Raw genomic sequence first — 14,958 nt, 5'->3', positions numbered from 1 at the left:
ATAAAATATGAGTTCCAAAAAAAAAAAAAAGTACCTAAAAAAATAAATATTCGTTCATGACACGATTGTGAAGAAAAAAAATGCATTTATGATCAGGTTTATGATGTCAGCATGTACAAAAAAATCTATAAAACCTCTAGAATTAATATGTACCATAGCACCGTCGACCATAATTTATATATATCAGGTAATACTTAATGTATAACTTATTTTAAACAAAAATTATGTATACTTTTTGTTTTCTTGAATTGTACTACTTAGTACTTACTAGTCTATGCCCATATTGTCATGATGTGGAGCTCGATGTATACCCCAAATCTTGCTGATCATATTTACTGAAAAGCCTCCTATTTCAAGCTCACGATGTATAAGCAAAACACGACTAAATATCCCTTAATCCTTTTTTGTATTTCATTGTATGATATCAGTAATAAGTACATGCGCGTTCAAACCCTAATCATAAACAATATGTTTTTGTTTGAAAAATCTTTAGACAGACCACCAATCATACTAATTTTTTTTGTTGGCATTAAAATAAGCCAAAAGACCAACAAAAGGTGCGTTGATGTAAGTCGTCGGTTCCGTCTCACTAGCATTGTTCCGTCCTCCAACGAATTTATCATCTACATTAGGCCCCCCGACCACCGCACCTACTAAAATGTTGGGGTCCGGTTTGGGTGATGCAAATATATTCCACCCTTCTAAACATTTGATGGTTTTGGGATGGGTTGCGATAGACGGCGAGGATGCGCCACGGTGGTGGATCTTTCGCGGATAATGGTTACCGTACCCGATCATGTAAGACATTTTCATTGGATTATCTCCCAAAATGTAATCCACCTAGACCAAAAAAGTCTATATATAATCACTAGATTCACTACTATCGTAATATAAATATTGTCTAATAGGCTTCGAAATTAAAACTCGATCGTAAACTTTCGCAAACCTAACTATTTTTGTAATGCAATATGTATATTAATCAACTAACGACCTGTCGTTTGGCCAAGTGACGGAGAGACTCTGGATGGATCTTGACACTACCACAATGGAGTTGTTGAGACGATTTAGAGAGGTAACCGGCGTAGGTTAGGAGGAGAAAAGACAATGCCACGGTGTTTTGGAGGATGTTGCTTCCGGGTTTGTAAAGAAGACCGCCAGGTGTGTAAGTCATGTGTGGACCGGCGGTTTCTGGAAAATAGGCACACATCATTTGCTCGGCTGTATCTCTATACGGTGCAATCTCTGGCACATTCTTCTCGAATGCTTCCTATATCAAAAACAAGTTTATTCAAATTGCTTATATATAGCATATCTATTGTGTATGATTTTGTGCACTCATGAATTGGATATAACCTTGGCAACGAGAACATTGACACCCCCAACTTTGTTATCCCATCCAAACTCGTAGTAATTGAAATCTGCACCTAAAGAATGACGATTGTCCACTAAGTATTTACTGTAAGAAGCTTTACCGGTAGCCCTTCTCAGCCATGCAGCTCCCCATAATAATTCGTCCTATATAAAACAAATTAACAAGGTGATATAAATATAATTAGTAACAATCTATATCGATTTAATTTTAAGTAAAGATATTCGGGAGAATGCAATATATACCCCATATCCGTTGATGCTACAATAAAACGGGCAAACAGCAAGTTTAACCCATGTATTATTGGTATAAGAGCCTCGATGTGAGTCCGCGTACTTGAAAGTTTTTAAAGCATTTTTTAGCAAACGTTGAGCATAACTAGGATCATATCGTTTGAATGCGATTGAAGCGGCCGCAAACGCAGCTGTGATTTCTCCAGCTAAATCAGAGGCCGGGTACTGCGTCTCCACAGCATAAGCTGTTCGTGGTGTGCTCATATCCTCCGGTCTCTGCCAGCACTGGTGATCCTTTTCTACTTCACCCACCTAGAATATTGTTACAAACATAATCAATTTATCAATACATGACAGTTAGTTTATTTTGTATTTATTTGTGACAAAATAAAACAAATAAACGAAGTAATAATTGGTACAAACATATAAAATGCATTAAGAATCTAACATCTAAAATCAGATGAAACCTAAAATAATTTATATAAGAAACATTGACAAATCCAACCGTACGTTACTTATTGGTCTTTTAGTTAGAAGTTCATGCATGGAACTATATCAGATACGTAAAATCTATAAATTAATAATGTTGGGATTTTGAAATTTTATTAATTTATATAGATATTAATTTACAAAAGTTTCTTTATTTAAATTTCTTATTTTAGTATATATTTATTCTAAGATAAAAATTATATTTGATTTTAGTGCATATACATTAATTGTTATTTTTTAAAAAATTAATTTTTATATTGTATTATTTGGTGTATATGACATATATTGCATAAAACTTAAATGTGGTTTTAGATATAACATTACTAAATCTCATAAAAAAAATTAACTGTTAAGAAAATATAAAGATAATTTTTTTGTGAATATAAAACAAAAAAATAACAATCGGTTCTTATTTATATAAAATATGTATACATATAAAGATTATATGTATACATATAATTTTCTAAAAAATTATTATCTTATTATTTTATCGATTTGTGTCAAATTTTGAACCAATCTTAATTGAAACAGATAAAATTTATTAATTTATAGAGATTATTAATTTACAGAGGATATGCTCTATGATTGTTTTGGGTTAAATAAGTGACAATATGTTACCGTCACATACATGAACGAAAATCCGATCACGAAGTTGCGAAACAGTCTTAAGGAGATAATCGGTTCCCCACCGGAGAGCGACAAGATTTTCCCGGAGATCTGCCGGAGACATGTAACTACCGAAGTCGACAGCGCTCCATGCTAGCATCGTAGCCGAAAACGCCATCGGAAAATGGAACTTCACGTTGTCGCCGGCGTCGTAGTAACCGCCAACTAGGTCAGCATTGAGGTTCTTGCCGTCGTTGAGCGCAGAGTCACGGCGCCACGTCATCCTCTGTTCTCTAGGAAGATAGCCAGAGCGTTGACCTTCAAAGAAGAGGATTGACTTTTTGAGAGCATCGGAGTAGTTGTGAGAGATCACCGTTGGTAAGAGGACGAAGAGGAGATATATGGAAGAGCAAATTGATGGCTTCATTGGGTTTTATTTTATCTTATGGTAAATATATTAGAAATGACTGAACAAGACGATTTATATAAGCTCCTTGAGGTCTTTGGTTATGGAATTTTCCTGCTTCTTGGTAATAGTACTTTGTTTGAAAATGTTTACAACTTATATATCATAAACAATAAATCTTTGTTGTCGAAAAAAAACAATAAATCTTTGCTTCTTCAATTTCCCCCTTTCTAGTAATTTGCTATACATTTAAGGAGGTTATTTTAAAATTTAATATCTAGATAACAAAACTTTATTATTAGTGTATTAGTGAAGAAAAAACGATGAAATATCAGTGATACTATTCATCATATTTAGTCAAAAACTATAAAATATTTCCACATATTTAATATAATAATTAAAAAGTTTGTTTTGTTCCGGACAGATAACCAAAATATACAATATGTTTGTTTTCCAAATGTCACTTGTATTATTCGATTTTGAGAGTCAAGAATTACTTATATATGATCTTCTCTAGTCGAGATTATCCTTCATATTTTTCATTGTTCTTCTTAAAAACGTAAAATAATTATTATAATGAAAATGTAAAATCAACGTATAGAGTTTAAAAACTTTTTGAAAGTACTATGTTACAATTATGTTTTGGAAATTAAATGGAAATATAACAGTAAGATTCTTTTAAAATAAGTGGCTATTTCTTCTTCTTTTTTTTGAAACTCAACTTCATTAATGCAAGTTGCATTATGCAACTACTCACCGTTAGGTGAAGACATAATGTTTAGCTCATTAATAAGCGGCTATGTTTCTTTCTCGTGTCTTTTCTGAAGGGTAGAATGTAACTGATGAACTAAGAGAAACGATTACTTTTGAAAACATATTGATTTGTATGTATTAGTTTTATACATTCCAGATTTGGAAGGAAATTGAAATCAAGAGAAGTTGGGATTGCTTTTAAAGTACGCAAAGACACCAACTAAAGGTGCATTGATGTACGTTGTGGGCTCCGTGTCGCTAGCATTTGTCCGTTTCCCAATGAACGAATCATCAACGTCAGGCCCACCAATCACAGCTCCTACTAGAATGTTGGGGTCTGGATTGGGTGATGCGAAAATATCCCATCCTTTTAAGCACCCGAACGCATTCCTCTGAACCTTAATAGACGGTATAGACGCGCCACGGTGGTGGATCTGTCGCGGGTACTGATCACCGTACCCAACCATGTATGACAACTTCGCTGGATTATCTCCCAAAATGTAGTCCACCTACAAAAAAGAAAGAAAAATAATATATAGATAAAACTTACTGAATCTGCAAATACATAGTTCCCATTGGTCTGAAAAAAGAAGCAAGTGATCTTGCAGTTTTACATATATAAATTTTATGACCAGCTAATATACTACCTGTCGTTTGACTATGCGACGAAGAGAATCCGGTTGAAACTGGTGGTTACCGCAATTGAGTTGTTGAGAGGATTTAGAGAGGTAATCCGCGTAGGTAAGGATGAGGAAAGACAAAGCCGCCATGTTCTGGAGCTGGCTATTGCCCGGTTTGTAGAGAAGACCGCCGGGTGTATAACTCATGTGGTGTGGACCAGAGGTTTCCGGAAAAAATGCACACATCATTTCCTCTGCCGCATCTTTATATGCTGTTAACGCAATCGCACCCTTTTCAAATATTTCCTGTTCAGAGAAATTGACGATGTAACGTTTATATATAGTTTGCATTCTTCTTAAACTGATGTAAATAAACAATCTATCAATGGTTATGTCTTTTATACGATCGGTTCTGTTTTAACCTTGAAGATATAGAGATAATTGGATCAAACCTTGGCAATGAGAACATTAACTCCCCCATATTTGTTGTCCCAGCCAAACTCCAAATAATTGAAATCTTGACCGAATGCTTGACGATTGTTCACCAAATACTCTAGGTAATAATCATTACCAGTCGCTCTTCTCAGCCATGCAGCTCCCCACAGCAACTCATCCTACATGAAAATAATATATAGTTCTTTTTTGTTGAGAAAAAATAATATATACAGTTTATACGAAACTGAAACCGAGAGTAGACCTATTAAACTTTATTGTCACAATAAATACAGAAATGATCCAAGGTATACCTTATATCCATTAACACTGCAGTAGAAAGGGCAAACGGCATTGTGTACATTTGGATTATCAGTGTAGCAACCTCTGTGCGAATCTGCGTACTGAAATGTTTTAATGGCTTTATCCAGCAACACTTCAGAATATTTAGGTCTTGATTGTTTGAATGCGATTGAGGCGGCTGCCAGAGCTGCAGCGATTTCACCCGCTAAGTCGGAGGCTGGGCCTGGCGCATCTAAGGCGAAAGCAGTTCGTGGCGTATCCATATCTTCAGGCCTTTCCCAACAGTTATGGTCAGCTTGTGCTTCACCTACCTATATACCATGTATTAATCCTACTATGTTAGTCTTTACGTCCCATATATTTTCATCAAACTCTGTGATTTGCTTATAAATAATACAGTATATACAAGGAGAAAAACTAACCAATAGAAATTTATTAAATGCAATTTCTACGTAATATACACTAGTATACCCAACCAGATTTTATAGAGATTATATTTTTGCGCAAACAAAAAAGGATGTTATATTATAAGTGTTATGTCTATAGATCGTGAAAATCAAATTCCTGATTACAGTAGATAAAACGACGATGCATGGTGGCTCATTTGTACGTACTTGGACGAAAATGCGATTAGGGAGTTGTGAGACAGTTTTAAGGAGATAATCAGTTGCCCACTTGAGAGCTATGAGATTGTGTCCCACATCATTCTGAGACATGTAACTTTGGAAGTCGATAGAGCTCCAAGCAAGCATTGTGGCCGTAAAAGCCATTGGAAAATGAAACTTAATGTTGTCTCCGGCGTCGTAGTAACCACCAACGAGGTCGGTGTTGAGGTTTTTGCCGTCTTTGAGTGCAGAGTCACCACGCCAGGTCATCCTTTGTTGTTTGGGAAGACGACCAGAGCGTTGACCCTCGAAGAAGAGGATTGACTTTCTCAGAGCTTCGGAGTAATCGTGAGGGATGGCCGTTGGTAATAGGAGAAGTGCGAGAACGGTTAAAATGAAAAATGATGGTTTCATCTTTGAAATAAGAAAATTAAAATAAAGAGCTTTGTGAGATTTTGCTTCTTGGCATTTAGTTTTGAGGGTTTACGGTTCTTATTTATGGAGATGGAGCTATACGACAAGGTTGGTGGGGATTCTCAAAATAAGTTCTAACTAATATAATATCACTTTTTAAAATATTTGATTTATATAATTAAATCCTAATAACTTCTAAGTTTTTTTTTGCTTGAGAAAAGATAAGTACTAAGTTATGGTACTTGTATAGGTAGGTAGTCGGTTAATTTGGTAAGTCACCGATACGTATTTGGCTAGTAAGGACTAAGGATCCATCCATGCATGCATATATTAAAAACTTTCACAATTTCTTACAGTTAGTTATGGACAAGAAATCTTCTAACATTATCTTTCTAATTTGTATATACCTTTAATTTTACATAAATATCTGTGAATTTATTCACTTTATCATATATTTTTAATTCCAACAACTTATATAAAACAATAGTATTTTAGTGTACATATATAAAGAAATATATTCAGATTTGCCAAATTTGATATAGCTATATTTTTTTTTTAGATTTGCAAAATCTGATGCAAGAAATTATGAGGCTGAAAATAAAGAAATGAAATCTGAATGTTTTGACTTTTGATGAAATTTTTTTTTTGAGACATCTTATAACTTCAAGCATATCCAGACTTTTTATACATATCCAAACTTAGTTTTTTTTTTTTGAAACTAAGGCATATCCAAACTTAGTTTACCAATATCTTTTTTAAATAGTATTCAAATCATAATTAAATATACATTACATTTATTATATAACTAACGCTATTATTAGTTTTAGTTGCGGGGTTTCTTTCGATTATTCTCCTCCTATATATTTTATGGCGTTCAGTTACGATTTGTTGACTTTAATTGTATCAATGAATCATTTCTACAATCATATATATACCAATAAATTATATGGAATGATAATAATCATAACCAAATTCCAGTACGGACACACGACAAACCAAATCAAATTGATGTTATTGTAGTTCTTTTTTCTTTTGGTCGACATTCTCAAGTTAGTATTCAACGTGTACATTATGTATACCTCGAGATGCAACAATAATTTAAACTGAAAAATAATTTATAAAAATAGAAATGATACATTCTCCTCTCTATATAAAAATATATTTCAGGTAAAGGATAAATGTATAAACAAATAGTGATGTGACGACCTCTGAATCAAAGTTGCTAAACTCTATAATCAATACACTAATAGTATATAATGATTGGTGTATAATTGAAATTCTCATTATCCGTTGGTTACAGTTATGGGCAACAAAATTTTAATTATGTTGTTGGTCTCCAAAAAAGTAATAGAAAAATCCCGCAACTAAAACTAATGATAGTAATTCTCTTTATATTTACTACAAAGTACGACCACACGTACAAAACACACGGTTGATATTACGTTAATTTTTATAGTAGGCATTAGAAATTTACATTGCATAATGGGATATTGGCCCATGATGTTACAAATTCGATGTTTGTACGTATAGTAGACTGGACCGTATCAGAAAAGAACAAGTGGTGAACGCATACCGAACATAACCGTAATTAGTTACAACATGTCAGGCGTGTCTCACTTTGTTAATGGGTCACGAAAGGCTTTTGAAGCCCATTTACTAAGATACCAACTGATGACGTTATATTTGTGTGTGTTCGAGAGTGTCACACAGACACAGGTTTCGGTCGCCGCACGCCAGATTTGTCTAACTGCTGACAGTTTACTTGTCGGAAAGTTGCTTCTCGTCGCCGTGAGTGAGGTACTGGTGTAATTTTATCGGTGAAGATTTGTAAGAAATGGAGATTTTGAGTTGTTAGGGTTTAAGCGCATCTTAAGGAGTGATTTTAATGTTTTAAAAAAGTGGAGGATGTTCCGTGGTTCTTTCTTTTAAGACATACTTTGCATCTCGTATTCGCACCAAATGCGTGACTTTTCTTACTTCCGTTTGTGTATTTTTTTGGTTTGTTTGTTTTGTTGCTAAGATAATGAGTTTGGACAGGAGGAGTAGGAATCCGATGGCCAGGAAGATTGCTTCTGATCGTTTTTCTTACCGTGATGATCCTTACCGAAGAGACTCACATCGGACTTTCAGGTTTTTCTCTCATCGAAACTAGCATTTCTCTTAGGATAACTTCACTCAATACCTTAGCTGTATACTGAGAAGAAAGAAATTAAATTAAGTTTTACTGATATGCTTAAAATGCTATTGCAGCAGCCAAAGCAATACGTGCAAGAATTGTAAGCGACCTGGTCATTTTGCTCGAGAGTGTCCCAATGTCTCTATCTGCCACAATTGCGGCCTTCCTGGGTATCCCTATTCATTTTCTACTTCTCTTTCTTACGGTCTAAGTTGATTTAGATTGTTACGTGAAGTTCTTTCTACATTTTTACTGCTGCTAATATACACTAATCTTGAAGGTAGATTAGCGCATTGATAAGGTAGTGTGTTTAGATATGTCTACTTCTTTGTACTTTATTTCTGTGGCGGACACTAATAACTAATAAAACTTGGCAGGCACAATCTATCTGAATGCTCCGCGAAGTCTGTGTGTTGGAACTGCCGTGAACCAGGTCACATGTCTAACAGCTGCACCAACGAAGGCATTTGTCACAGCTGCGGTATAGCCGGGCACCAAGCTAAAGACTGCACGGCTCGCCACCTCCCTCCTGGTGACCTTAGACTCTGCAACAACTGTTACAAGCAAGGTCACTTCTCAGCTGATTGCACTAACGAGAAGGCCTGCAACAACTGCAGGAAGACGGGCCATCTAGCTCGTGACTGCAGAGACGATCCCGTTTGTAATCACTGTAACCTGGCTGGACACCTTGCTATCAAATGCCCCAAAACCCATGTGTTAGCAGCAGAAGAGCGAAGACCACGAGGGATCAGAGCACAATACAGGGAGGAGGATGTGGTTTGCAGGAACTGCCGGCAAGTGGGTCATATGAGCAGAGACTGCACGGCTAGGCTGATGATATGTCGAAACTGTGGTGGAAGGGGACACATTGCGTATGAATGCCCTTCTGGGAGATTAGTCAACCACCACCACTACCACCCCTTTAGGTACTAACTAAGTAGCTTTTAGTTTACAAACCGGTCTTGTCTTCTAAGGAGAACCAGAATTGATCTATGGTTTTGTAATGACTACTTTCTTTCTCGGTATCTTTAGACCTGAACCATCCGGTTAATCTAGACCGGCCATGATCAAGAATTTACTTTTTAAATCAGAAGATCCGAACCAAATAGTTTAAATAGATTAGAATCTTCAACAACAACAACAACAACAAACACTTGTATAAGGAATCATGAAAACGGCAAGCAGTTGATATAAAACTTCTTCAAACATCAACACGCATTTCAAATCACCATCATCGGACATTTTAGCCGGTAGCTCGGAACGGCGATGAGCCTGGTGGCTCTAGGCGCCGTGAGACCGAACATGTCAGTCATATCCAGATCATCAGCGCTAACTCCTTCCGGCAACTCCCAATCAAATGAATGAAGCATGTGCGCGACGGCGAGCTCCATAGCATAAAGCCCCAACTGCATACCCGGGCACGACCTTCGACCCGACCCAAACGGAAGAAACTCGAAATCACTACCTTTGAAATCCGGAGCTTTGCTATCCATAAACCGACCCGGTCTGAACGCATCCGGCTCGGTCCATACCGATCCGTCTCGCCCAATCGCGTACACATTGATCATGACGCGAGAGTCACGGGGAATGGAGTAGCCGGAGACGACGGAATCCGCCGCCGCCTCGTGGAGGAGCAGAGGAATCGGAGGGTGCAGCCTTAGCGTCTCTTTCATCGCGCATCTGAAGTAAGGAAGATTCTCCAGATCAGATTCGTGAAACTCACGATTTAATCCGATGACGTCAGCGAGCTCTTGCTGCAGCTTTACGAGTTCGTGAGGATTCTTCATCAGCTCCGTCATGGCCCACTCAATCGCAGACGCCACCGTTTCCGTCCCGCCAAACATCACATCCTAAATCAAAATCATTTCATTAGTAACTTATGGTTTTTGAATGATTAATTTAAATTATTTACCATGACAAGAGCTTTGATGTTATCTCTCGTGAGTTTAAATGAAGACAATGAATCAGTAGATTTGCCGCCGTTCTCACCGCTTTCGACGCTATAAAACGCCATTAATTCATCAACCATGTCGTCCTCCAAGCCGTCATCGTCTTGTTTTCTTGAGTTCTTCTTTTCGATATGTGCATCGATGATTCTATCTATGAACCCATCCAGCGATTTCCTTGCGTTTTCCAACCGCTCGCTGAAATCGCGGTTACTAAACCATTTCATCCACGGTAAAAACTCGGTTATATCAAACGCTCCAAAGAGTTTTGAGAACTCTTGTAGTATCTTGACGAATTCGTCTTGACCGTCGCGAGCGAAAGAGCCAAACGCGGCTCGGTACGTTATGTTCCGCGTCAAAGCAAATACAAGCTCGCCAACGTTAACCGGTGAACCGGTTTGTTTAGTCAGAGTTTGAACCATCGTATTAATTTCGTCGCGAACCGAGGCCCATGATTCGGCCCGTTTTCTGCTAAAGAGCTTCATAACGCAAACCTTCCTCATTTGACGCCAGAGTGGACCGTAGTTCGCAAACGCCATATCCGCCCGGTTGTAAGTGAGATATGAAATGGCGACGTTAGCTGGCCGGTTTGCGAAAACCACATCTTGAACCTGACGTAATTGAATGTTTGAGATGAATGTTGTCTCACAAAAGCTAGTAATTCACTGTTATCCTATCCAAACGTTTAGAAGAAGATTTGAATTGTCAAAACAATTTCTAAACCGTAGAAAACCACATACCTGGAGAATTTCTCGGGCCATCTCAGCTGTTGAAGCGGCCACAATATGAATTCTACCCATTTGAAGGTGTAAGAGACCACCGTATTGTTTGGCTAACTCGGCCAAACCACGATGATTCAACTGATTCTTTAATTTCATGTTACCGATTATTGGATAGCCTTTTGGACCAGGTGGATATGGATTACTACGAGTTAACAAAACTCTAACTAAATACCAAAGAAATATAAGAACTACATATAAAATTGGTGAGCAAAGCAAACAATCCATCTTTTATGTTTTTATGTTTTTTTCTTTCCGATACAAAGAGTGAAAAGATGGGTGTTAAGAGGTTTTTGGTATGGTTATATACGCACGAATCTGGTTGTATAATCTGTATTTGATTTATTAGCACATACAGATGTGTATGATAAACAATATATAAATGAAAGATTTATTTCCGTTTTGGGTATTTAATAGATCATTTATTACCTTAGAAAAAAACAAGTCAAATTTGACCAGAAAAAAAGAGAACACAAGTCAATAGTCAATATCCCAATAATCAATATCCTAATAAAGAACAATATGTAGTTTGAATAGGAAATCTACCAATATGAGAATTCAAGATTTACAATAAAGATCAATAGATCTATGGGTTCGAGAATTATATGCAAATATTTAAATTTTTATTTGGATTTTTTAGTTTGTAAATGATATAAATGTAATTTTCTAGTCAAAGAACATTTGCTAGCATTGTCAGTTGATAACACTTCTGACGAAACCAGATACCGTACACATTTGGCGTGAGAATTGAGGAATAGAATTTCTAATATTTCTTTAGCACGAAAAAAATTACATGGAACTAATCTAACAAAAAAAAGAACGTTTGTAAATAATCAAACGAAAAAGAACATGCATGGTTCGTTAAAAAAAAAACAAAGAACATGCATGGTAACGCTTTGTAAGACCAACTATGTAGCTTTCTCAAGATTTACATGACACCTGCGTGATAGTACAGATTTTGAGTTTGATCACAATAAATAAATAAATATATGCAAATATAAAGCATGATTCGTTGGTAAAAAACCGTTAAATAATTATATTAAAAAGATGAATTAGAAAAATTAAGTAAGCAATTTCTGAGTATTGTATCTTTGGTGCTCTTGTGTAGGCCCATACTTTAGTTTTCAAAGTTCTCTGTATTACGAAGAAATCGCAGAAAATGTGTGGATATCAATGATATGTCCCTGTTTCTAACTTCCGACACCCAATCGTGCTTTTCTTAAACTAACATCTTTTTCTTGAACATACATAGACTACTGAAACTGCAAGCTAAGGTCATCGAGGTCTTCTGGCTTCTTGTCGTGGGTTTTGTGATATTTTTGGACACAAGTTTTGTCTCGTTAAAGAGACGCTGCTATTTGTTCAGCATCTATATATTGAAGGGAAAAAAGATTCTTCTATATAGTCAGAAACATTTGTATTGGAATAGGTTATATAACATTGTACCCGAAACCAATATTTTTGTAGTCTTTGTATTGTATTTTTTAATATATTAACTGAATGGTAGTATATAATACGAAAATATCACAAAATGTATTACCCTAGCTAGTATAAGCTAAAGGTTGATGATGAGTAGGGTGCTTCCCATATGCAGTCGCCCTTAATCTGATCAGAGCCTGGCTCAAACCGCAATGTGGTTTTATGGCATTCATAGCTTATTAGTTTGTGTATATCTTCTCGTAGATACAATGGTCAAAATTTTACAAGAGTATTTAATTTTAAAGATGTAATGGGAAAAGTTAGATTTATAATAATGAATCAACTATGATGTGTAATGTATTAAACAAAATAATAAAAGTTATGATTTTATTCAATGATTTTTTTGCCAGCAAACTTTTCTATTGGAAAAAACCAACACCTATAAAACATAATTAAAGATAAGGACTAACAAAGTACGGTGGTCACCAAACGCAGTTGGGAGCTTGATACAAACTTCTTATTCTTTAATGATGCAGGTAGGGTGGTCTCCAAACGCAGTGGCCTTAATCTGATCAGAGCCAAGATGATCAAACCGCAACTTAGCTTCATCGCATTCATAGCCCACCGTTCCTTTCTTTGTCTCCTCTCTACAATCTGTAAGAGACAACCGCGATCCGAACTGAATTTCATTCCTCTCTTTGATAGCCTCCATAATCTCTTTCCCAATCGCGCCACTCAAATCTTCTCCAGTAGCAACCGCAGAAACGGTAAGAAGCTGAGGCGCGCCTAGTTCGAGTTCGTTGTAACTACAAAACCATACATAAGATACGAAAATCAGTAAGAAATAATAATATTAAACACGGTTTCAAACAACAAGAAAATAATTACTAGTAACCTGTGGAGAGAGGAAGTAACAAGAGTGACATTCTTGTAAAGGAAAGAAGCTTGGAGGTTTCCTTGAAGACATATCATTACCAACAAGTTCTCCCGGGACTCTTATCAATAAATCCCATCTAGCACTAACTAGAGGAAGATAATGACTTTGTTGTGTGCTATTCTTGTTATTATTATTAGGCTCGGCCGTGAAATCCATAGAAACTATTTTGATCTCGAGAAGGTTATGGTTGGGTGTCGATGCAGATGGAACGAAAGAGAGTAATATGAGGAAACATATGACAACAAGAAGGAAGCCGATGCATGAATCCACCACCTTTTTCTGTTGTGCTATCTCTTCTGGTGTCATATTGGGACACATTAATTTCATTCTCTCTTCGAATGTTGCTGAGCTCATTGTGTTAAGCTTTTACTTTTCCAGAGAGAGGGTTTTGATTAAGGGTTTTGATTTAATCCATCCTGTAGGAAAATATATCACGAGTATTTATATCTAGTGTACCCACCACGAGATTTGTTTGAATCGGATCTAGCAAATATCTACACGGTATCGAAAATCTTGGGTAAATATTTTATGAGTTTACAATATTTTTTTATGATTATCGTAAAATTACAGAATTATAATATTTTGCAGAATTTTCTTCTTTTTTAAAAAAAAAAAGAAGAAGGGAAAACAACACGTACGTATAGTATGGAAGGTGTTGTCATTTGGTGTTGAAAGCACTATTGGTGAATTGTGCAATACTTGGTGTTGCTCCATGCGCAAGGAATGACATTGGAAGTTTGGAACATAAAACATATACATAATCGTCGTCGTCCCGTTAACCGCTTCTAGGCGGGGCGGGATTGGTCATAGCTACAGGGGATCGCGTTCCACGATGGTACGGCGGGGACAGTGAGGGTAGGCTCAACCCTGTTAGGACACTTGAACAAAAAAAACTTTTATTTACTCTCCAAAATTTATATGCAGATAATGTTTAAAATATTTTTAAAATTTAATCAGTGATATTTTGTATATTTTGTACTAAAAATAAAATCATATACATATCAAATAATTTTGGATCTTTTTCAATTTTATTTATTATAAAAAAATATAATTTTTTTAAAAAATTGACTTTTTTGTTATTATTATACAAGGGACATGGGATTAGGTCCGGAACGGTCGCACCGTTTGTTTCCCTAGTAAGACCCTACCGACATTGCGGGACAAATAAGCGCAAGACAACTCAATTGCCATCTCAATACGTGAGCAGTTTTTTTCACATGTTGGATAGATATAGAATGATTGAAAAAATATATATATATAAACATAAGTGGCAAAAAAAGAGTTAACAGGCTTCATGTGACATGGATGTGGTTGGAGTGTCTAAAAGAGAATCATTGTGCTTCCAATCTGGTGAAACTATGATGGCACAAACTGAGCAACTCTAGTCACAAACGTGATGTGCTTGGTCCTGTGTGACTGGAGATATGGTGTGCGAAGATCTCTTTTGGTGCAAAATTGAGTGGTACTATGT

The 14,958-nt window shown here is 36.2% G+C and overlaps 4 protein-coding genes and 1 pseudogene across 5 annotated transcripts; 1 reads left to right on the top strand and 4 right to left on the bottom strand.

Moving 5' to 3' along the window:
- Window positions 1–387: 387 nt before the first annotated feature.
- On the bottom strand, window positions 388–3,338 carry LOC106352471 (endoglucanase 22). Its single transcript, XM_013792093.3, has 5 exons — window positions 2,720–3,338; window positions 1,615–1,914; window positions 1,354–1,515; window positions 992–1,267; window positions 388–840 (listed from the first exon to the last, which is right to left on the bottom strand). Exons 1-5 carry the CDS (start codon window positions 3,122–3,124, stop codon window positions 511–513), a joined length of 1,473 nt encoding a protein of 490 aa, XP_013647547.2. The 5' UTR covers window positions 3,125–3,338; the 3' UTR covers window positions 388–510.
- Window positions 3,339–3,963: 625 nt separating this feature from the next.
- Window positions 3,964–6,441, bottom strand: LOC106352472 (endoglucanase 23-like). Its single transcript, XM_013792094.3, has 5 exons — window positions 5,826–6,441; window positions 5,223–5,522; window positions 4,929–5,090; window positions 4,504–4,782; window positions 3,964–4,365 (listed from the first exon to the last, which is right to left on the bottom strand). The coding sequence occupies exons 1-5, from the start codon at window positions 6,228–6,230 to the stop codon at window positions 4,033–4,035; spliced, it is 1,479 nt and encodes a 492-aa protein (XP_013647548.2). The 5' UTR covers window positions 6,231–6,441; the 3' UTR covers window positions 3,964–4,032.
- Window positions 6,442–7,881: 1,440 nt separating this feature from the next.
- On the top strand, window positions 7,882–9,499 carry LOC106349493 (CCHC-type zinc finger nucleic acid binding protein-like). 2 transcript variants are annotated; one of them, XM_013789468.3, is made up of 4 exons: window positions 7,882–8,027; window positions 8,268–8,360; window positions 8,484–8,576; window positions 8,784–9,499. In XM_013789468.3, the coding sequence occupies exons 2-4, from the start codon at window positions 8,284–8,286 to the stop codon at window positions 9,337–9,339; spliced, it is 726 nt and encodes a 241-aa protein (XP_013644922.1). In that variant the 5' UTR covers window positions 7,882–8,027; window positions 8,268–8,283; the 3' UTR covers window positions 9,340–9,499. The 2 variants fall into 2 exon arrangements, with proteins under 2 accessions (XP_013644922.1, XP_013644921.1); XM_013789467.3 differs by having other exon boundaries at window positions 8,481–8,576.
- On the bottom strand, window positions 9,471–11,605 carry LOC106349492 (cytochrome P450 84A1). Its single transcript, XM_013789466.3, has 3 exons — window positions 11,093–11,605; window positions 10,319–10,963; window positions 9,471–10,256 (listed from the first exon to the last, which is right to left on the bottom strand). The coding sequence occupies exons 1-3, from the start codon at window positions 11,357–11,359 to the stop codon at window positions 9,627–9,629; spliced, it is 1,542 nt and encodes a 513-aa protein (XP_013644920.2). The 5' UTR covers window positions 11,360–11,605; the 3' UTR covers window positions 9,471–9,626.
- A 641-nt stretch (window positions 11,606–12,246) lies between these two features.
- On the bottom strand, window positions 12,247–14,043 carry LOC106350950 (annotated as a pseudogene).
- Window positions 14,044–14,958: the final 915 nt, after the last annotated feature.

The sequence above is a fragment of the Brassica napus genome, chromosome A6, assembly GCF_020379485.1.
Source record: "Brassica napus cultivar Da-Ae chromosome A6, Da-Ae, whole genome shotgun sequence".
Lineage (NCBI taxonomy): Eukaryota > Viridiplantae > Streptophyta > Magnoliopsida > Brassicales > Brassicaceae > Brassica > Brassica napus.
This window is presented reverse-complemented; position numbering and strand designations above follow the sequence as displayed.

Bases quoted from the DNA above. Each gene is read 5' to 3' on its own strand.
- LOC106352471 (XM_013792093.3), bottom strand. From the start codon at position 3,124: ATGAAGCCATCAATTTGCTCTTCCATATATCTCCTCTTCGTCCTCTTA. The intron at 1,268-1,353 runs GTTATATCCAAT...TTTTTGATATAG, and splicing joins TCAATGTTCTCGTTGCCAAG to GAAGCATTCGAGAAGAATGT. The intron at 841-991 runs GTCGTTAGTTGA...TTTTTGGTCTAG, and splicing joins GTCACTTGGCCAAACGACAG to GTGGATTACATTTTGGGAGA.
- LOC106349493 (XM_013789467.3), top strand. From the start codon at position 8,284: ATGGCCAGGAAGATTGCTTCTGATCGTTTTTCTTACCGTGATGATCCT. The intron at 8,361-8,480 runs GTTTTTCTCTCA...ATGCTATTGCAG, and splicing joins GACTCACATCGGACTTTCAG to CAGCCAAAGCAATACGTGCA. The intron at 8,577-8,783 runs GTATCCCTATTC...AAAACTTGGCAG, and splicing joins CACAATTGCGGCCTTCCTGG to GCACAATCTATCTGAATGCT.
- LOC106349492 (XM_013789466.3), bottom strand. From the start codon at position 11,359: ATGGATTGTTTGCTTTGCTCACCAATTTTATATGTAGTTCTTATATTT. The intron at 10,964-11,092 runs GTATGTGGTTTT...CAATTACGTCAG, and splicing joins TGGCCCGAGAAATTCTCCAG to GTTCAAGATGTGGTTTTCGC. The intron at 10,257-10,318 runs GTAAATAATTTA...ATTTTGATTTAG, and splicing joins ACATCAAAGCTCTTGTCATG to GATGTGATGTTTGGCGGGAC.
- LOC106352472 (XM_013792094.3), bottom strand. From the start codon at position 6,230: ATGAAACCATCATTTTTCATTTTAACCGTTCTCGCACTTCTCCTATTA. The intron at 5,523-5,825 runs GTACGTACAAAT...CATGGTATATAG, and splicing joins CTAATCGCATTTTCGTCCAA to GTAGGTGAAGCACAAGCTGA. The intron at 4,783-4,928 runs GTTTGATCCAAT...TTCTCTGAACAG, and splicing joins TTAATGTTCTCATTGCCAAG to GAAATATTTGAAAAGGGTGC.